The 22902-nt window shown below is 39.9% G+C and overlaps 2 protein-coding genes across 2 annotated transcripts; one reads left to right on the top strand and one right to left on the bottom strand.

The window, feature by feature from the left end:
- Nucleotides 1-2606: 2606 nt before the first annotated feature.
- On the bottom strand, nt 2607-7917 carry MRM2 (mitochondrial rRNA methyltransferase 2). Its single transcript, XM_072597718.1, has 3 exons — nt 7840-7917; nt 4654-4943; nt 2607-3579 (listed from the first exon to the last, which is right to left on the bottom strand). Exons 1-3 carry the CDS (start codon nt 7845-7847, stop codon nt 3137-3139), a joined length of 741 nt encoding a protein of 246 aa, XP_072453819.1. The 5' UTR covers nt 7848-7917; the 3' UTR covers nt 2607-3136.
- Nucleotides 7918-7931: 14 nt separating this feature from the next.
- NUDT1 (nudix hydrolase 1) lies at nt 7932-21838 on the top strand. The gene is made up of 4 exons (XM_072597717.1): nt 7932-8055; nt 15009-15170; nt 20193-20338; nt 20989-21838. The coding sequence occupies exons 2-4, from the start codon at nt 15019-15021 to the stop codon at nt 21159-21161; spliced, it is 471 nt and encodes a 156-aa protein (XP_072453818.1). The 5' UTR covers nt 7932-8055; nt 15009-15018; the 3' UTR covers nt 21162-21838.
- Nucleotides 21839-22902: the final 1064 nt, after the last annotated feature.

Below are 22902 nucleotides of genomic sequence, written 5' to 3'. Positions count from 1 at the left end.
TGCAATCCAATTCCATAGTTCTTTCTCTGGTTGTGGAAGGTGTTTTGCCTCAAAAGTCCATTGTAAATTTTTTAGGTCCTTGCATTGCTATGAAAGACTAAGTCTACCAGAAAAATTCCTTACATACTGTGGTTGTTGCTGTGTACACAGTTCTCCTGGTTCTGTTCCTTTCACTCAGCATCAGTTCATATAAGTCTTTCCAGGCTTCTCTGAAGTCTTCCTGTTCATCATTTCTTTTTAATGTTCTACAATCACTACCATAAAATGTAGATTTTTTTTCCCGTCTACCAACCCCTCACTACTCCCCTCCCTCCTCATGACCACATACAATTCTGTATAGGTTCTACATATACTTTCCTATTGAGTACATTTTCACTACAGTCATGCTATATAGTCAAACTAAAATAAATGGAAGAAATCATATAACTAATCAAAACATAATACACAAAAACACACACACACACACAAACATGATCTGCTACATTCTGCAAATGACTTCCATATTTCTTTCTCTGAGCGTGGAAGGTGTTTTGCCTTAGAAAACCACCATTGGGATTTTTTTTTTAAATAAGTTCTTGCGTTATTACAAAATTCCAAGTCTACCAGAAAAAACTCTCGCACACTGTGGTCCTTGCTGTGCACAAAGTTCTCCTGGTTCTGCTCCTTTCACTCAGCATCAGGTCATATAAGTCCTTCCAGGCCTCTCTGAAGTCTTCTTGTTCATCATTTCTTGTGGTACAATAGTACTCCATTACATTCATATACCATAATTTACTCAGCCATTCCCCAATTGATGGGCATCCCCTTGACTTCCAGTTTTGGGCAACTACAAAGAGTGCTGCTATAAATATTTTTGTACATGTGGGACCCTTTCCCATTTTTATGATCTCTTGGGGATACAGTCCTAGTAGCGGTATTGCTGGGTCAAAGGGTATGCACATTTTTGTAGCCCTTTGGGCATAGTTCCAAATTGCTCTCCAGAACGGTTGAATCAGCTCATGGCTCCACCAACAATGAATTAGTGTTCCAACTCTCCCACATCTTCTCCAACATTTGTCATCTTCCTGACAAATCATAATTCTTCCTTATTCTTCAAGCAGCTGGGCTTGGTTGGGAAAACCTGAGTTCAAATTTGGCCCAAGATACTTTCTAGCTGCATCACTGTCAGCAAGTCCCTTGACCTGTTTGTCTCAACTGTAAAATGGGAATAATAGCACCTACATCAGAGAGTTATTGTGAGGACTAAATGACATAAAATTTCTAAGTTATTACTGCTTAGCATAGTGCCTGACACAAAATAAGCACTTATAAGTCCTTATTCCCTCCCCCTCCACCTATCCACTTGCTATCCACAGATGAGAAAACTTGTCAGAGATTCAGTGACTTTCCTAAGGTCTTATGAGTAAAGTTGAAGGTGGGATTTGAAACATCCAAATGGAACTCATTTCTCCCATAAGCACCCCCTCCTCCAAATTTCTTCCATCATTTTTCCAATGACAAGGGTTAACAACCCCATTGATCTTTGCCACATCCTTTTTCCTCACCCATTTTATTCAGTCAGTGGTCGTCTCCTCTCCTTGTCTTCCACATTTCTTGAATCTATTCCTTTCTCTTCATTCACACAATCATCACTGGTTCCAGTCTTTATCACCTCTTGCCTAGGAAGTATTAGCTTCTGGGCTCCCTTTTCTTCAGTTCATTCTCCACATAATTATCAAAAATCTTCCTAAGGGACAGGCCTGACCATGTCACTCAACTGTTTAGTGCCTCCCTATTGGCTCTAGGATACAAACTACAAAAACTGCACTTCTTCCATAAGCTATCTTTAATCTCCCTTTCCAGACTTATCATTCAACTTCATGCATTCTACATTTCATCTGAACTGCCTTTCTGAAGGCTAACTTTCCCTTTCTTTAAAATACACTTTCATCACTTCTGCCTCTTAGAATCCTTAGCTTCCTTCAAAGCTCAACTCAGTCACAACCACTTATTTAAAACCTTCCTGATTCCAAGTCGTTACTGTTGTTCAAATGATCTCATCTTTATGAAACTGTGCTCATACTTAACTTTATATAAAGAATCATAAGATTACATATTAGGAGCAAGAAAGGATCTTAGGGGCCATCCAGTCCAACCCTCTCATTTTACAGATGAGGTATCAGACGCCCAGGAGCTCTTACCAGGTTCATACAGATACTAAGTGCCATGGGTGTGATTTGTACCCACATCCTCTGGCTACCAATTTATTGCTTTCTGCAATATGGTAAAAGCGGCTAGAGCGATGGACCTGGAATTAGGAATGCCAGGCTTCAAATCCCAAAGGACACTAGCTTTTGTGGGGAAGTCATTTTGCCACTCATTTCCTTTATCTTTATTCTGAATATATTTATACATGTGCTCATTGTCTCCCCTACTCCTAGAGAGAAGTGACTGTTTTATTTTTCATATTTTGTATAGCTCCTCGAGATTTTGATTTGATTTTAGGAAATATTTTATTTAAAAAAAATTTTAACAGAGAAAAATCCTTAAAATAATAAAATCAAGATTCTTCTTATGTAGAATTCTAAAATAAGTTTAGGAAAATAAATGAACATAATACATTACTGTTTCTTTTGGAAATTGCTTTAATTTTAATACTATTGCATGAATACAGATTTAAATCATAAAGCAAAAAATATACTTCTTGAAGGATGGCCTCAATACCAGAGACTCATCTCACACAAGAATTCATAAGCACTAAGAGACAAAAAAAAAAAAAAAGAGTGGTGCTTTGTTTTTCAGTTAAAGAAAAAATATTAATGTTTCTGGGGGACAGGGCATAGGCGGGGAGGGGAATGAATTTGGAGTCAGAAGACTGGGTTCAAATTCTGGCTCTCCTACTTACCTTGAAGAAGTCCCTAAACCTCCATGGGCTTCAACTTCCTCTCTATAAAACTAGAAGTGAAAGTTGAGCTACATAATCTCTAATGGCACTTCCAATCCCAAATTCTGTATGTGACCCAATAGAATAAATGTTGCCCTATTCTTTGCTTAGTACACAGTACATTACATTTACACAGCAATAGTCCAACGTTTGATTCAAATTTCTAATTAATATGGGCTCCAATAACCCTATTGGCAAGAATAGGTGGAACTTTTACTCTTTTGAAGGTGTTTTAATTCCTTGGTATAGTTTTGCCAAAAAGTAAGTCTCTGATGATTCTTTCCTGCTAGCTACAGGTTTTATAGTCCTGACAGTCTTGAATTCTTTTTCTAGCCTATTTTGTAAGAGGTGTCGTTGACCTCCATCCCAAAATTTACATAAGAATGTGCCCCCTGGATGTAATATACTTGGAGCAAAGTTCAGAAGAGACAGACACATGTTTATGAGCTTTTGGTGATCTAGCTCTCGAAATCCAGTTGCATTGGGTGCCATATCACTCAAAATCACATCAGCTTTCTGGCCAGGAAGTTGCTCTTGAATTTTCTTTAAGGTCCTCGAGTCAGTTACATCAGCAGAACAAAGGAAAATTGCTCCTTCCAGTGGAAATATATGAAGGAGATCCACCCCAAGGACAAAACCAACAGGGGAATTGGGATCTAGAAAATATACAAATGATTAACGAATATCATCAAGGTAAAATACTTTCACTTCTTACATGAACTTTGTGATAAGTTGAATACATGAAGCATGTACTAATTTAAAATAGCTTTGAAGTAGATCAATAAATCTATCGCATGAGCAAATTCAGCCAAAGGAGCTCATTAGGATTATCTAATAAAGGTAACAATTTGGATTGATGGAGAGAATAACAAAGAAGTCACAGACCCTTCAAGTATTAAAAGTACAAATTACAATGACAATATTTGATTTCTTATAAATCCAACTGCTTCATCTCACAAAATATTGTCTGAAAAACTCCTTTGTGTTCCTGTCCATGTGACCCTCCCCAGGACAAACGAATATGAACGCTCTAGTTTCCCTACCCCCCTTTCAGCCCTAGTCATTTACCTGTTATTACCCTGCACTTAAACTGGGTCTATTAATTCAGTTGGTTAGAAGAATATTCAAATGAACCATAATCATGAGTCCTGGGGACTGGAAGGTCGTCTAGTCCAATCTTGACCTGAACAAGAATTCTCTCTACGCTGTATTCAATAAGTGATCATCCAGCCTTCGGGTAAGGACCTACATTCAGAGGGAAACCACTACATCCCAAAGTAGTTTCACTTTTGGAGAACAGTAATTGTTAAGATATCTTCTCTTAAGTCAAGTTTGAATATTTCTTTGCAATTTATACCCATTATGCCTAGTTTTTCCCTCAGAAGTCAAGCAAAACAAGTTTCATCTCTTGCCCCTAATGGCCCTTCATATATTTAGAGACAGTTATCGATATTCACCACCACCATGCTTCCAACAAGTCCCATTTTTTCCAATGCTAAATATCTCCAGTTCCTTCAAATGATCCTCATAAGGCATGAATTTCAGGCTCTTCACCATCTTAGTTGCTCTTTTTGGGAAATTATTCAGCTTATCAACATACTTTTAAAAATATATTACCCAATAACAAATACGATACCCCAGATGTGGTTTGACCAGGGCAGTACAGTGGGACTATCACCACCTTCATCCTAGAAACCTTAACAAACTAGGTCAGTTAAATACACACTCACCTGTGCCTGCGGCATTCACTTTCTGAACAGCTACTTGACTCCATGCCCCAGGGGCAGCACCACAGTCTAATACCCGAAGCCCAGGATGGAAAATTTGGTGCTTCTCATGCATCTCCAGAAGTTTGAAGGCACTTCGGCAACGGTAATTTTCCACTTTTGCTGCTTTCACAAATGGGTCCTTCAAGTGCCTCATCAGCCAGAGATGCTCTGTAGCTGTTTTACCTTTGTGCCTGCTTATAGTAGTGTGAAATCTTTGACACTGAAGGAAGACATAAGGTGACTTCTGGTACCTGTTTTATGAAAAGAAACAAGCAGGGAACCTCTTGCTTTTACATGAGAGAATACATCTACTATTTTTCAGTTTCCTTACAAAGAAAATGTACTTTCAAAATACTAAAAAAATTTTAAAAAATATTCCCAGGTCCTACATCACATTTCCAAGATTCATTGTGATTATTAACTTTATTTATATACCATGCTTTACATTTACAAAGGACTTTTCTCTACGACGCTTTGAAGTAGCACCAAAAATGATCTCAATTTAAAAATGAAGAAACTGAGACTTAAAGAAGAGACAGTATTGGTTCAAAACCCAGGGTTACTAAGTGGCAGAGCAGGCCTCAAACTCAAGTCATCTGACTCCAAGTCTAGTATTATTAGCAATAGAAAACTACTACTCCATCCCACAAATAATTACTTAGTACCTCTTTTACTACATGATACAGACAAACAAAGATGAATAAAGTATTATTCTAGTGGTAACTTGTTGAAATGAAATGATACAAAAATAACAACAGATTTTTACATATGAGCTATTTACCTCTTTTTAAAAAAATATATTATGCTTCAGATGAATTTTTATTTATTTATTTTTGGGAGGTAATCAGAGTTAAGTGACTTGTCCAGGGTCACACAGGTCTCGTTTGAACTTAGGTGCTCCTGACTCCAGGGTCAGTGCTCTCTCCACTGCACCACCTCAATGTCCATTAGTTAAGCTAACTTTTAAAAGCTTAAAGGACATTTTTTAAAAGTTTGGAATTTTTTTTCTATCATTAGTTGAGTGCCCATTATGTTCGAGGCACTGTGCTCAGACCTGGGAATACAAATACAAAAAAATGAAACCATCTCTGCTTAAAAGGAAGTTACTCTCTCCTGACTGCAGATTGCAACCCATCCACACCTGTCTGACTTGTGCAGCTTTTGTGCATGTTCTCTCAGAAATTCTGCCCAGTGTGCTATCAGTATTGCTTGCTTTCTTCTGATATTCCCTTACATATCAGTTGGTTACAGCTTTTTGTTCGTTTGATGTGTTTTTTAAAAACAAAAAAAAAAGCAGGAGGCATGGAAAGCAGGTTGAGAGACTGCCCTTAGTCCAGCAATACCCATCAACCAATGACCAACTCCCACCAATGGGCCACAGCTACTGAGGACTTGGAAAAGAAAGTTTCTTGGCCTTCAAGTGCTTGGCACTGTTAAATGGTTCAACATCATTACACGATCTCACTTTTTCAGTGGAAATGACATTAAAGAAGAGAAAAGACCATCTGCCTTGCTACTGCACCCTAAGGACTACGGGATCTTTCCATCTGATTTGCTGCTGAGACCGCCTATGTGGGTTGTCTCTGACCATTACGATGACAGGTCCTTGAAAGCAGGGACTGCTTCTATTGTTCCATCTGTATCCCCAACTTAGCACAGTGCTTTGAACATAATAAGCACTTAATAAATGCTTATTTGTTTATTCATTTCCTCAGACTCTGGTTCACAGGAAGTTTTCCTTTTCTTTTTGGACTAGTGTAATTTGATCATATAGGGGCCCCTTTCACCAAAGCAGGTCTAGAACTGTGTGTTGCTGATCTCACCCCTAAACCCCATCTAACCCTGCTCTTTTACATAATTTGCCCATAATCAAACAGCTAGTATGACAGAGACATGTCTTCTTGACTGCAAAACTGACCTTCTATCCTCTATGACATTCTGCCTCCATTATAATCCTATGAAATCATTAAATTCTAAACAAGTGAATTTTAAGGGAATTTTACGTCTATCAAGCAGCTGTTGCAATTTGCACAAATCATGAATCATCAAAGTAAATTCAAAATTGCAATTTAGTTAAGTGTTTTCTGCTGACAGAACTTGTGAATGGTAGCAAAAGACCTCAAATGAAATGCTGCTGGTTCTCATTCTGAGACTACTTTTTGCTTAAAAAAGCAGTTTTTAATATTTATTAAGAGTTGCGATAACTATATGTGAATATAACATACAAATATATCAAATGAGATGATTGTGAAGTGCTTTACAAACTTTAGTGTTATCGATATAGATTTATATTCATCATTGTCATAATGTGTGGTAGTATTATATATTCTATTAACATTCTTGCTTGTATGATATGTAAATACATGCTATCACATAAATATATGTAAACGTGACAACAATGTTATTATACAGTTATATAAGACAATAACAGGTAATTAGATAGATACAGACAGATACTTTGATGCCTGCAGAACACTACATGTTTGCCAAGCACTTTACAACGATCCAATCGATCCTACCATCATCCCATTTTTGTGGCTGCTCGGTGGTTAGCAGTCATGTCCCATGCTTTGGGACCCTCCCCCCCACCCCCCAGGGGGTATTTTGGGCAGAGATACTGGAAGAGTTTGCCATTGCCTTCTCCGGCTCATTTCACAGATAAGGACACCGAGGCAAACAGGGTGAAGTGACTCGCCCAGGGTCACACAGCTAGTCAGTGTCCCAGGCCACATCTGAAGTCAGACCTTCCTAGCTGCAGGCCGGGCACGCTATGCACTGCGCCTCCTCGCTGCCCAGTTTTACAGATGAGGAAACTGAGGCAGATGGCGGGGCAATGACTTCGCCAGGCTCACACAGGAGTCTGTGACTGAAGCCACATCTGAACGGAAGGTCTTTCTAACTCCAGCGCCCCTGGTGGCCTTTACTTGCTACCACAGCCAGCAGAGAAACATCTAAGAGTTAAACACGCTGAGTGTGGCCTCTGTTTCCCCCTCTATGAAGTGCCAAGAGGCTGTCAGTGCCCTGGGAGGCCGGGGGCCTGGAGCTTGAGTCGCGGGGCCTTCCCACCCGCTCCCGCCCCCCGTCTAGCTCCCTTCCCAGCGGGGGGCCCCGGGTTCCCGGGGCGGAAGAAGAGGCGCCGGCGCTTACCCAGCCATGCTGCGGCCCGTCGCGGCCACGTTTCCGGTGCTCCGCCGTGCGCGCTCCCCGCTCGCGTCGGAAACCGCTGGTTCGTAATAACCAGTTCCGGCTGCGCTCGGGGTCGCGCGCCCGGAGGGAGCCGGCGCTTCCGCCCAAGCACGTGGACAGGCCGTGTTTCCCGGCCGGACGTCTTTGAGAGGAGCGCCCTCGGAAGCCGGGATTCAGGTACCGAGAGCGGGAAGCCGGGCCTGCCGGGCCGCTCTCTTCCCCCGGGGTCGGCCTTCTTTTGCTTCTCTCAGTCCCTGAGCCCCTCGGGTGCCCTCCCTCTGAACCCCAACCTTCTTCTATCGTAGAGCCCCTTCTCTTCCCTCCCCTTGGAATGTGCGAGCCCTAAGGCCTAAGCCCGCCCGCCCTGAGACCCCAGCCCCGGCCCAGCAGGCCCGGCCCTCAGCCGTGGCCCGCCTCCCCGCCATGAACCCCAGCGTCTGCCCTTCCCTGCCTGGAGATTCCGACCACGCTCCCCTTCTCCCCCCGGGGAACTCGACTCCTCCCCAGGCCTTCCTTCCCGCTGAGGTTGAGGCCCGGGACCTGACCCGCCCCCCCAACAAAAAAACCTTTCCTCCTTCCCACGTCCCGACCCCTCCCTCCAGATTCCAGCAGTCCCCCCTTCTCTCCCAATCCCCCACGAATCCCTTCTCCTTCTGGGACCCCTCCCCCCAGAGATCGAAACCCTTCTCCCCTTTCACTACCTTGTCTCCTTCTGATGCCCTCCTCCCCAACTGCCCCCCCCCTTTGGAGACACACAGACATCGTCTGTCTCTCTCCTCCATCCCACTCCTCTTTACAGAATCCTCCCCCCTTCTCCCCAGCCCCAGGGGCCCCCATCTCTCCCTCCATATTCCGATCTCCTCCGTTCCTTCCCAGATCCACTCCCCTCTGAAGACCAAGGCCGTCCTGGCCCTTCCCTTCCCCAATATCACTTAGGTTTCTGCTGGGTGTAAGCACGTGTCCAGGCTTTAAAGTTCGTGTCTGAAAAGTATGGGATTCGGAGTCCCAGCTTGAGTCCCAGCCCTGTCAGACTGGCTTGAACATCTCGACCTCAGTTTTCTCATTCCTGGTCCAGAAGTCTAGGATTTTTAAAGCTGAGTGATTGATACTCCTCCCTCCTCCAAGTCAAGAGGCTTATTGGGCTGACCACATTAGACTGGGTGGGGTGGGGGTGGAGTGAATAATAAAATTCTCCATCATCAGAAGATATTAGATATTTTTCAAGGAACCTTTCATTTTACCAAGGGCATAACAACATTTCTATTTCCTTCTTTTCACTGCCTCCATACCTTATCATTACATAAAACGACACATAGGAAAGGCTAACAAAATTCTTAGCCCCTCTCTAAACTGTATTTTTAGGGGGAAGGACGTAGGTAGAAGAGACCTGAGGATAAAAGTAGTTTTGGCTATCTTAATGAAATCTTAAATCTTTAGGTATTTTCAAAATATCACACAGATTTTAGTCTAAAATTGGCTGAGGTAACCCACCCAAATTACTATGCTCAGATTAAATTTGGTATATGTGATTAGACATTCAAGAAAATTTTTTAAGTAATGAAAATCACATGTAGCAATCTACCAAGACATTGGGGCCTAACCCAATGTGGGAATCTTGTCAAGGGCCTCACTGGCTTGTGATAAATCCGCCTTCCTTCTGCCCCCTTAATCTTGTTCTGAGGGTAGTCATAAAATCAGTAACTGTCACTGCAACAGCAAAGGGCTGGACAATCACTGCTACTTTCTGAGGATACATTAATTGCAGAAATGAACGTTTCTAAGAGCTTACCCTCCTGGGGGTTACATTATAACTGGAGAACTAATTTACACACATAAGGATATACAAAGTAATTTGTGGGAGAAAGCACTAGTAGCTTAAAGGGGATTGGAAAAGGCATCATGTAGGAGGTACCAAATTGAACTTTGACAAAAACTAGGCATTCTAAGAATTTGAGGTAAGGAGGGGTGGGCATTCCAGGAATGGGAGGTGGGGGGTGGGTTGGGGTGGAGAGAACACAGAGATGGGATGGAATGTCATGGGTAAGAAATGTCAAGAAGCTGAGTTTGAGGCATAAAATTTGCGAAAAGGATTGATTCATAAGGCTGAAAAGTAGATTGGAGTAAATACTGTAAAGGTGTATAAATGCCAAACAGAACTCTGTATTTGATCCTGTTGGTAAGAGGAATTTCTTTTGAAGTGACATGGTCAGACCTATACTTTAATAATATCACATACCCCTTCCTCTCCCATTCTGATTAGTTGCCAAATCCTGGCTATTTTACCTTAGTAATAGCTCCCCCTTCTTTATATATGCCCCCTTCTTTGATCTGTTATTGCTACCACCCCTGGTACAGACCCTCATCATTTCAAGCCTGGACTATTACAATAGCCTGATTGGTCTCCCTGCTTCAAGCCTTTCCCGTTTCCAACCTCTACTCAGCTGTCAAATTGTTATTCCTAAAGGACAAGCCTTGTTACACTCTTTCATAGTCATTTCCAGTGGTTCCCTAATACCACCAGGAGCAGATGTAAAATCTTTTGGCTTTTAAAGCCCCTCATAACTTGGTTCCTTCCAACCTTTCAAGTCTTTCTAGACCTTCTTCCACTGCACGTAATCTAAGAGCCAGTGACTCTTATGACCTTGCTGTTCCTAGAGTAAGATACTCCATCTTTAGAACAATTAGGTGGCACTGAATAGAATACTGGAGTCAGGAAGACCTGCAGATCTGGCCTAGATACTTACTAGGTACGTGACCCTGGACAAGTCATTTAACCTCTTTACCTCAGTTTTCTCATCTGTAAAATGGGGATAATAATAGCACTTTACAGGATTGTTGTGAGGATCAAGTGAGATAAGATTTATAAAGCACTTAGCAGTGTCCAACTCATAGTAGGCAGTTTTTTATCATCTCCCAATGCTCTCTCAATTTTCACTGGCTGTCCCCCATGCCTGGAATTTTCTCCCACTTCATGTCTCCTGACTTCTTCCAAGTTCCAGCTAAAATTCTAGCTTCTGCAAGAAACTTTTCCCCTTAATACTAGTGCCTTTTTTCCAAGATTATCAACAATTTAGCACATATATACGTATATATATGCATGTGTGTATGTATACATATACTCATGTGTATACATACACACATATATCTTGCTTATTCATAGTTATCTGCATGTTATTTCCTCATTGAACTGTGAACTCCTTGAAAATGGGGACAGGTTTTTTGTCTTTGTATCACTAGCACTTAGCACAGTACCTGGGCCATAGTGGGCCCTTAAGGACTTTAAGGATAGATGAGAAAGAATGGAGATTTGAGACAAGGAGACCAGGTCTATTGCAGTAGTCCAGGAAAGTGGTGTTGAGGGCCTGAACTAGGCTGGTGGCCATGTAAGAGATTTTGTAGAGACAGAATCAACAAGACTTAACTGATTAAATATGTGGGAGAGTGAAGAGTTGAGGCTGGCTTTGAGATTGAGAACCTGGGTAAAGGAAAGGATCGTGCTACCTTCAGCAGAAACAAGGTCAGGAAGGTAAAATGAGGTGGTTTGGTGGGTTGGGGATAGGGGTGTACTGAGTTGTATTTTGCATACTGAGTTTGAGGTTCCTATGAATATGAACTATGAAATGTATAATAAGCAGTTGGCAATGTGAGAATGGAACTCAGAAATGAGACTAGGACTGTATAAATAGCTCTGGGAGCTATGAAGTCACTCACAGTTCCTGTGACAGCACAGATCAAAATGCCCTTCCCTGGCCATCTCTCCCCTGTAAGTGTTACATTATTGCCCTATTAAAATGTAAGCTCCTTGAAGGTAACAATTTTCTCATTTTTGTATTTATATCCTTAACATCTGGCACATAGTAGGCATTTAGTAAATGCTGTTCATTCATTTAATAGCCTTATTCAATACAAAACAAACTCCTGTGTTGTAGAATATTCTCAAATTAACATTTTGGTATAAATTAAGCCTGAGTTGCTTTTAGATTCTACATATTCACTCTGGGCACGGAGCTAATTAGCATTATTTCTACAGTGCACCAATAATAAAAATAATAGTTATATCTATAGGGCTTTCCTCATAATGTTGGGCTGGAATTTGAACCCAGGACTTCTAACATTTAGTCTTTCCATTACACCACAATTAATTAATGCCAGAAGAACTGGATAACTGTTAACTTTTATTCATATGATTTATTTATTTTTAATTTATTTAAGTTTTCAACATTCATTTCCACAAAATTTTGAGTTCCAAATTTTCTCCCCACCTCTCCCCTTCCTCCAAAATGCCGAGCATTCTAATTAACCCCTACCACCAATCTGCCCTCCCTTCTAACATCCTTTCCTTCCCTTATCCCCATCTTCTCTTTTGTCCTATAAGGCAAGATAAATTTCTATACCTTATTACCTGTATTTCTTATTTCCCAGTTGTATACGAGAACAGTACTCAAAAGTTGTTCCTAAAACTTTGAGTTTCAACTTCTTTTCCTTCGTCCCTCCCCACTCATCCCCACTGGGGAGGCAAGCAATTCAATATAGGCCATATATGTGTAGTTTCGCAAATGACTTCCATAATAGTCATGTTGTGTAACTAACTATATTTCCCTTCATCCTATCCTGCCCCCCCATTTCTTCTATTCTCTCTTGTCGCTCCCCAAGAGTGTTGACTTCTAATTGCTCCCTCCTCCCATTGCCCTCTCTTCCATCATCCTCTCCCATCCTGCTTATCCCCTTCTCTCCCACTTTCCTGTATTGTAAGATAGGTTTTCATACCAAAATGAGTGCATTTTATTCCTTCCTTGAGTCAGATGTGATGAGAGTAAGCTTCATGTTTTCTTTCTCACCTCCCCCCTTTTTCCCTCTATTGAAAAGTCTTTTTCTTGCCTCTTTTATGAGAGATAATTTGCCCCATTCCATTTCTCCCTTTCTCCTCCCAATATATTTCTCTCTCTCCCCTTAATTTCATTTTTTTAGATATGATCCTTTCCTATTCAACTCACCCTGTGCTCTCTGTCTCTATGTGTGTGTGTGTGTGTGTTTGTGTGTAATCCCACCAACTACCTAGATAGTGAAAAAAGTTCAAGAGTTACAAATATTGTCTTTCCATGTAGAAATGTAAACAGTTCAACTTTAGTAAGTCCCTTGTGATTTCTCTTTCCTGTTTACCTTTTCATGCTTCTCTTGATTCTTATGTTTGAAAGTCAAATTTTTCTTTTCAGCTCTGGTCTTTTTATCAAGAATGCTTGAAAGTCCTCTATTTCATTGAAAGACCATTTTTTCCCCTGAAGTATTATACTCAGTTTTGCTGGGTAGGTGATTCTTGGTTTTAGTCCTAGTTCCTTTGACTTCTGGAATATCATATTCCAAGCCCTTCAATCCCTTAATGTAGAAGCTACTAGATCTTGTGTTATCCTGATTGTATTTCCACAATACTCAAATTGTTTCTTTCTAGCTTCTTGCAATATTTTCTCCTTGACCTGGTGACTCTGGAATTTGGCTACAACGTTCCTAGGAGTTTCTCTTTTTGGATCTCTTTGAGGAGGTGATCAGTGGATTCTTTCAATATTTATTTTGCCCCCTGGTTCTAGAATACCTCATATTCTAGAACCTTGATAGGTTTTCCTTGATAATTTCATGAAAGATGATGTCTAGGCTCTTTTTTTGGTCATGGCTTTCAGTTAGTCCCATAATTTTTAAATTGTCTCTCCTGGATCTATTTTCCAGGTCAGTTGTTTTTCCATTGAGATATTTCACATTGTCTTCTATTTTTCCATTCTTGCTTTTGTTCTATGATTTCCTGGTTTCTCATAAAGTCATTAGCCTCCATCTGTTCCATTCTAATTTTTAAAGAACTATTTTCTTCAGTGAGCTTTTGAACCTCCTTTTCCATTTGGTTAATTCTGCTTTTGAAAACATTCTTCTCCTCATTGGCTCTTTGAACCTCTTTTGCCAATTGAATTAGCCTATTTTTAAAAGTGTTATTTTCTTCAGCATTTTTTTGGGTCTCCTTCAGCAAGTTGTTGACTTGCTTTTCATGATTTTCTTGCATCTCATTTCTCTTCCCAATTTTTTCTCCACCTCTCTTGATTTTCAAAATCCCTTTTGAGCTCTTCCATGGCCTGAGACCATTGAATATTTATTTTGGATGTTTGGGATACAGAAGACTTGACTTTATGTCTTTCCCTGATGGTAAGCATTGTTCTTCCTCATCTGAAAGGATGGGAGAAGACATCTGTTCTCCAAGAAAGTAACCTTCTATAGTCTTATTTTTTTTCCCTTTTTTGGGCATTTTCCCAACTGGTTACTTGACTTTTTGTGTCCTTTGTCAAGAGTAGGGTATACTCTGGAGATCTGTAAGATCTCAGTTCCTCCAAGGTGGCACAGTTAATTGTGTAGCAACCAGAAACTTTTGTGCCCAGAATCTGTGAGTTTCCTCTGCACAACCACCTGGCCTCCAGTTCCACCAAGCCAGCACTGGGGGCTGAGATTCAGATAAGCTGCTCAATTCCCCCAGGGGCTTTAGGGGGAGGGACAGGGTTGCCATTCAGTGTGAGATAAAGATCAGCTGCTCAGTTCCCCAAGGGGTTTTACAATCCAACAATGGATGCAGGCTGCTGTGGGAGCTGCTGCCACCCAATGTGGCCTCTGCAGCAGCTGCCTGAGGCCAGAGCTATTGGAAGACCCTGATCCCTTTTCTGAAAAAATCCACTCACTGACCTTTGGTGCCTGTGGGTTGAGGGCTCTGCAAACCGCTGCTACTGTCACTGGGGATTCCATACCCAAGGCCTGCTTGGGTCCTTCTGGTGCTGTGCCCCGTGGCCAAGGCTCAGCTGGGCTCCACTGTGTCTGGTGTGACAAACCTTTCCCGTCAGCCTTTCAGGTCACCCTGGGCTGGAAATCACCACTCTGTTGTTCTATGGCTTCTGCTGCTCTAGAATTTGTTGAGAGTCTTTCTTTACAGGTATTTTATGGGCTATGGAGAAGAGCTAGTTTATGTGCATCTTTCTTCTCTATCATCTTGGCTCCACCCTGATTCATATGATTTATTAACCCATTCCCTAATCCCTTTTGCCTTAATGTTTCCCACAAGAATAGTAGGTCTAGATTCTTACTCACTTCCTTTTCTTTTCCCACAGAAAGATAAACATGTTCACTTCTCGGATTTATACCTTAGTTTTAGTGATGAAGCCTCAGCAAATTCTTTTAGGAATGAAGAAACGTGGCTTTGGAGCTGGGAGGTGGAACGGGTTTGGGGGGAAAGTAGAAGATGGAGAGTCTATCGAGGAAGGAGCCAAGAGGTAAGTGGAATAGACGTTAGCCTGGTGGTATTATAGAGGGCTCCTCAGAATAGGAAAAATTTGGTTTTAATTCTGAGTAAATAAGTCTGCCACAAAAAGGCCATTTCCAGGTTAGGAAAAAAATAAATTCCTAAATATTGCATTAGTCCAGGCAGCAGTTTCAAGGAACAGAGACTATCTGACAATCTCACCATCTGCTGTGATCAGCTTGACTGATGGCATACAAATTAACAGCAATAGCACCCTCAGAAGACATGCTCAGTGTCATTTATCTCATGGTTTGTTCTGGTCCTCATAAACAAAACAAGACATATACCATCCAGTTCTAGGACAGCAGCCTTTCCAAGAATGGGCTATGCCTGAGTGGCCGGGAAAGGTCATTATTTTATGTAATCAGGACAACAAAAGGCATTGTAACTCTTTGCAAATGCCCCGATGTAAGGTAATAATAGCTAGTATTTCTGTAGCACTTTAAGATTTACTCTCATTTGATCCTCAGTATGTAGTAGTTGAACTCTATAAGATTATGACAAAAAGGGAGAAGGCCAAGGATAAAGCATATGGTGTTCAGTTCTGTAGTCTTTTGAAAAGATCTTCAGGACCAAGCTTAGAGAAAATCCAAAAAAGATAATCTGTAAATTTCAGTTATCTAGGCTAATGGAGGCCGGCATGAAAACTTATTAAAAACCTCCTTTTCAGTTTTGCCAGAAATAGTTATTTAGTCTAAAAACTCTTTCTAGACTTTTCCTTTTTGAAAGGTGGTAGAACAAAAGCTAAGGTTTTTCTTACAGAAACAGATCAGTGGTAGAAAATAAACCTAACTCTTGTCTAGAAAGATTGTTGCTGCCCCACATACTGAAGTGACTGGCACCAAAACCCACTTAAGGGCAGGGCTTGCTTTTGCATCCCAGAGAGAAAGCCCTTTTTAGTTCATGAGAGGAACTGTCCAAGAAGGAATTGAGTGGTTATTGTTCTTAAATGTTAAATGCATAATGCTGTATTTTTACCTGTAATGATCTTTCCCTTGATCAAGATTCCAATAAAATGGTATCTCAGATCATCTTGGAATCTTGAGACACGTTGTAGGGAATGAAGCACCTGTGCCATTTTGGACATCTCTAAGATATTAGTGGTTTAGATAATAATGATAAAGTTGTTTCTGGCAGACTTGTCTGAAATGCAAGTACAGTATTAACATCTTTTTCTTCGACACCAGCAAACAGGATAAAGACCAGAGATAAAAATAAGTGGTTGAACTTTTCTTCTCTATGAAACTTCATATGTAACTAGATTGGCTGATTTAAGTTCCTCACCTTTCCTTGCCCTCCCTCTTCTAGCAATAAAAGAGAATAAGCAAATGATCTAGACAAACTATGAATCTAGACAAGTCATGAAATGAGTAAAATATCCATGAATAGTCAAGAATTTATAACAGTCTGCATGCACTTTCAGTTTGGGTAGTTTTGGAATTTTTTTCCTGGAACTTTTTATTAAAGCTTTTTCCTCTCAAGACATATAGTTCCTTCACTAAAGCCCCTAAACACTTTTTTTGTGAGAGATAAGGAAACTGAGGAATAATGAGGAAATTAACTTCCTGAGTTTTATACCACAAACCCATTAAAAGAGAGCTCTAGAGCACAGAACCACAACAACACAACTATCTATTACTAATCCTGGTGGGTCACATGAAGGTAATTATTTTTTTGTTCAAAAGTATATACTTAATTAGATCATTTTCTATATAACTTTATAATAAAGACCTCAATTATTGCCATAAAGGTTAATACTATTTTCCATTTTAGAGCTTTCTGGCCAAGTACTTCAAAATCCTTCATAAACATGATGTGATGAATAATTTTTATTAAAATGAGCATATCTGTTTTGTGATACAGAAATGCTCACAGATTCATGTCTTCAAAACCCTATATCTTTACCTCAGTTTCTCCTTTCCATAGCTTCTTCAGAGAAGAATATTTTCTCTGTATAGATCCCATTAGCCAGTTTATTGAACCTCAAAATGCCAGATAATTCTTGTTGCAGTTTGCTGCCAAAAGCTCACTCTGGGGGGAATCTCCCCTACTGCTAGATCTAATTAATTGGTGCTGTACAAAGCAATGTGCTTTTTTTGGTCTAGGCTGGCTCCTTATGGTGTTTAGTTAGAAGCAGGAAAAAGACAGCTAAAGTTTCCCTCCTTTTCTTTAAGCCTGAATAGTTTATTCTGTCAGACAGTGGCACTATTTTGTAGTCTAAGGGAGAATTTCACACTTAGTCCTTAAGTAAAAGTCTAAATTTAAGTAAGCACCAGAGAGTAAACATTGCCCACTGGGCTTGAAACAGCATGGCTACCTTTCTCAAGTTAAGGCTTTTAGGGTCTGTGATAACTATATAAAAAGTTTTCTTCTACCTATGTACCTTGATTTCAGAGGTAACCTTATAATCTCAGTGATGGTCAGTGGTTTGGCCCACTCTTCAACCTAACTGGCTTTGTTTGAGATACAGCCAGGCCAGGAATGCTGGATTGGTTGGAAGTCAGACAATAAACAAAGGCTTAATGCTTCTTAGCTCTACGATGCACCTCTGTAAATAACACTAATTGATATTAGTTCTTTTGTATGTCTATCTCACTTTATTCATTTCTGACAAGGAGATTATAATGAGACATTTAAATGGCATTTCAAAGGTGATAAAGCCATTTATACATATTATCACAAGTTTCACAACAGTATGGGAGATAAATACTTCAGATTATTATTTACCCCCATTTTAAGGATGAGGAAAGTGAGACTCAAAAAGTTCAAATGACTTGCCTATGGCCCCATAGCTAATAAATGTCAGGTGCAGTTTTTGTCTAATATGCTTCAGGTACATTTCGGGTACCCAGATCTTCCTGATTCCAAGTCTACCTGTCTAGCATGTACGTCAGGAACATATCAGAAACAAAGTTAACATATATTAGCATCAAGTAAGTAACTCAGATGGAATAATGAACATTCCCCCGAGGTGCAAGAAATAAAACTGTCTGAACAGACTGTGTTGCAGCTCTTAGGATTATGAAACATCCACCTTCCCATTTCCTCATGTTAACAAAAGCACATCAGCTCAGTATTTGTTTAATTTATTATCCATTAGTTTCTCCTTTTGCTGTCTAGGGAAGTGAATGGCACAGGCACGCAATCAAACTCTTTCAAAAACTAGAATAGTGTCACTCTCGTCTGTCTAATTATCACAACCCGTGAAATAGAGCTTTTAGCTTTGCCAAAGAGGAAATTATTGATAATTCAAATACTGCCACATACTCTGGGAAGATTAACTAAAATTAGTCAAAACATTAAATCAGCATGTAATTTTTTAAAAATGAGATCTACTACCCTGCTGCTACAGAGAGGCTAGAGCCCCTGCTGAGAGTTCCCATTATGCTTAATTGGGGAGCCATTTACCCTCAAAAAGAAAATACACACAGTTCCTTTTTAGGTCAAGTCTAATTTTAATTAACCTTCTCAGGCAAACAGATTCCACCTTTTAAGATATGTTTGCCCATCTGAGATAGCTAAGCTAAGACAGCAGATGGGAATTTCATTTCCTATCCTTGACAGTAAGGTCAAGGCATATTGCAAACTGAAGAATACATTAGTCTAAATAAAACAATTTAACCTAATGATGTTTTAAATTAACAAAGCTTCCTCACTGCTTGTTATTGGAATCCTAACAAGCAAGGAAAGTAATTATGTTTAGTTTGTCTGTTGTACCTTTGAGAATGGAAATGAAAGAATGAAGTAAAAATGTAAAAAAGTGGCCAGACTTAATTTAGTATGTTTTCTGTAGAAACCAAAAAAAGTGCAAGGAAAAGTATTTATGTAGTTTAGTTTCCCAAGTGTGGAATAGTTGCTATAGGTCAGAAAGTTAGTGGCAGGATTAGATAATTTCAGATTTCTAACATATACTTCCTTGTTCTGGGCAGACTTAAATTCCCTTGGCATACAAACTGTATTTTCATAAGCACTGTTAAAACATACATAGCTCGTTAAATGCAATCTATCTGGCTCATACTAGGCCCTCATACAGAGAACTTTCAATGATCTACCCTAATGTAAACAAGCAGTGGTCTAGATAACCCAAAACAGTGGCTGATTCACAAATCTCATTTCTGACTTAGTTGTACATTATCTAGATTTTTCCCTAAGATACAGTAAGCAGCAACATAAGATTTGCCATCCTAATTCTATTTTGCTTTGGGTGATAGTAAAATTAAATTTCATCCCCCAAGCACACATTGTTTGGATGGTTATGGAAATGTCCTGGGAGTACACTGTGCTGCTGGAGGATGGCATTAAAATTTTGTTGCAGATAATTAGTACATGGATAATCAAAAGTTGCCTATACTTGAAGTCATTACTAGAAGTCAAACAGCTCCTTCTGGAAACAGCATAGGTCCAGGAGCTAATTCATTCATTTGTTCAAAGATCCTTCAAACAATGCAGGGCCTTGGTAAGAATTATCTGGACAAGATGCTGTTGTAGAAAAGGAACTGGACAAAGCCACGAAATCAGATACAACAACATCCACAGAAAGAACCACCACCACAAAACAATAAAAAAATGTTGCAAAATTACAAAGAACAGTCTTGGCCCCAAAGAAGAAAGAGGAGATACCTCTCCCAACTCCTTTACAGAAGTTGTGGGGCATCCTTGGGAAAGGACAGAACATTGTATATGATGTTAGACACTTTTTCAATATACAGATCAGTTTTGCTGACTTTTTTCCCCTCTTTTTAAAAAATTCTTTGTTATAAGAAATGGTAGGGAGGGGAGGGAGGAACAGAGGAAATCTTTGGTTAGATAAAGGATATCATTTAAAATGTATCTTTAAAAAAAAGGACTAGAACCTAGAAAGTGATGAGGTAGGAAATAGGTATGAAAGCCAAGTTCCTCAGAATATCTCAAGATATTTAGTGTTCTCCCTCTACCCTCTCACCATTAAGAATGAAGTCTTTGTTCAGTGGTCTCCCCTTTTGTGCTAAAACAGGGAGCTACTGGAGGAGAGCGGACTGACTGCGGACACTCTGCAGAAGATAGGAAAAATCACATTTGAATTTGTGGGTAATACTGAGCTAATGGATGTGCATATCTTTTATGTGGATAGTTTTCATGGGACTCCAGAAGAAAGTGATGGTAAGCAGTATGTATCTGTGATTTGTGGTTTCAGACAAGTTATATTTCTTTCCCCCCAAATTCAGCATGGAAGGTTAATTCAGAAAGCGTGAATGTCAGCTGTGGACTCTAGGGTTAAGACAAATGGTGCTAAACATTTACAACACTGATTTCTAACCGATTTTTTCCATCCAGCCCTATCTCAAGTTGACCACTTTAGCTAGCTGTATCCAAATGGGCAAAACTTTCCTTCTTTCCTTGGGATTAGGATCAGGGCATTTCCACAATATCCCCATTGTGATAAAAATGAGATAGGATTATAGGATGTATGGCAGAAAGTGATCTTAAAGATGTTCTAATTAAACCCCTTCATTTTAGAGCCCAAAGAGAGTGCATTGCTCTGGGTCACCCAAGTAGTAAGTAGACCTTTGATATTTGTTTCCAGAAGAAGAAGCCATGTAATGACTTTAAATCTAGTCAACCTTCAGTTAATCACATATTGATTATCTGAACCAAGGTTATCTGATGCCAATTCACCACTCTTGCCCCAATTAACTGAACCCTTGTGTATAAGATTAAACAGCTAGAAATATTGATGGATTTATGATTATGAATAAAGATAAGTTATGTTTTTAAGTAAGTGAATCCTTTTGTTTTTACTTCTGTTACAGAAATGCGCCCCCAGTGGTTCCAGTTGGAGCAGGTTCCCTTCCGTGACATGTGGCCAGATGACAGCTACTGGTTTCCATTAATGCTCCAAAAGAAGAAATTCCATGGATATTTCAAGTTCCAGGGACAAGATACCATCCTAGACTACACACTGAATGAAGTGGAAATTGTCTAAAAAGAGAGAGAAATCAACGCCATTAACACATGGTATACTTGAGCCCATCCAGGCTAGGGAAGGTGGCTGTTGTACAGCCTTATTTCAGTTGTGTGTAATTTAGGCAGGGCTTTCACTGTCTTTAGTTCTTAAGGCAATTTAATACTCAGTATTTGTTTGGGGAGCAAGAGGAAGCTGTAAAACCAGAAATTTTCTTGCAATTGTACATATGTCACATAATGAAGAAACCCTTCCCCCTCATATGGACCCGGAATCCCAAATACATTTTGGTTCTAAGGGAGAAGTGACAAGTGTGAGGTGATTCACAGGGCAGCTCTTATCAGTAAAGTGTGCTAATAGCCCACACTAGGGGGCAACAGCCACTATAGAAAAGTAGAATGTTTCCACATTTTCTGGAACCAAAAGTCTTTTTCTTTCCTGTGAAGATTCTGACAATGGAAAATAATGACATGCCTTGTGATTTGCAAAATGTTGACTGGATTCTTACTGGCCTTATTAAATCAAGAGATTATTTTAAAATTATCCCTTTGAAGTCATACACTGAGTTGGTCAGAACCTCTCATTCTTGAAGAAGAAAATAACTACCAGCTTCTTCACATGGTGGTCTTCCCTTGTCTAATTCCAGTAACATTTTACCAGATTACAAAAGTAATAATAAATTTTTCATATTTTACAAATCATTTTCACAAACATCTTATTTGATCTAAAAAAATCACTCTATGATGTGCCTCTATTTTACATGACGAAACTCAGGCTCCAGAGGTTGAATGACTTGCCTGAGATCGTAGGGCTCACAGATGGGACAGCCAGCATTAAGAGCTTGGATCTGCATCCTAACCTGGTGCTCTTTGCAATGCACCACACTGCCTCAACATAATTCTACAGAGGGTAGATAAGCAGAGAAAGTCAATCACACAGTAAACTTTTTATACACCTCTTACAAATACATTTAATAACATCTGTTCATATATATATATATATATGTTTTATTGATAAAAAGTTTTGGAGTGTAATCATTTGTAAACATTTTCCAGTTCATCAGCTGTAGTAATAACTAATTCCTGCAATTTGATAAAGTGCTTCATACATAAAACTAATACAGCAAAGCAAAAGAAACAGTAAATTTGCCCAACCAGGAAAAGGTCTTCATTTCGGTCAAACCAGCTTCCCACTCAGTTCTCACATTAGGCTTCCTAAGATGAGTAGAGTGTTAATTAAAAGGTTTTTTCTATGTATTGTTGAATAAGCCAAAGCTTCTAAAGAATGGGTGGGACCTAAGACAGAACCATAAGAACCATTTAATATAAATTTTCACATCACATTATACCCCATGATTTGTGACAAAAATTTCCAAGTCCAAAAAGCTCCAAAATGTAATCCAAGATAATAAGGGCACTTAACACGCTTCCAAAAGGATTTATGTCATTAAGTTTCAGTGTTGGTCTAGGCCTGTCATAAAGGTCACTTTTTTTGAATGACAAGCATAGTCCTACATTCAGAACGATGTACCCTGACTCACTTTTCACTGAAACACTGATTTTTGGACACACATTAAGCTACTATGCAAATCAATTGCCTTCCTTTGAAGGGGTTGGCCCTCTGAAGAACACAGTAGGAGGCCAGTTCACCTGGAGAGCTCTGAGCTGTGTGAGCATAGACCTCAACCTTCAAAAGCTATTTCCAAGTCCCAGACCAACTCTCTGGGAATTGTATTATCTCCACTGTTCCTACAGCAAATGGC

Source organism: Notamacropus eugenii, chromosome 3, assembly GCF_028372415.1.
Source record: "Notamacropus eugenii isolate mMacEug1 chromosome 3, mMacEug1.pri_v2, whole genome shotgun sequence".
NCBI lineage: Eukaryota > Metazoa > Chordata > Mammalia > Diprotodontia > Macropodidae > Notamacropus > Notamacropus eugenii.
The sequence above is the reverse complement of the archived record's forward strand: the minus strand, read 5'-3'. Positions and strand labels throughout refer to the sequence as shown.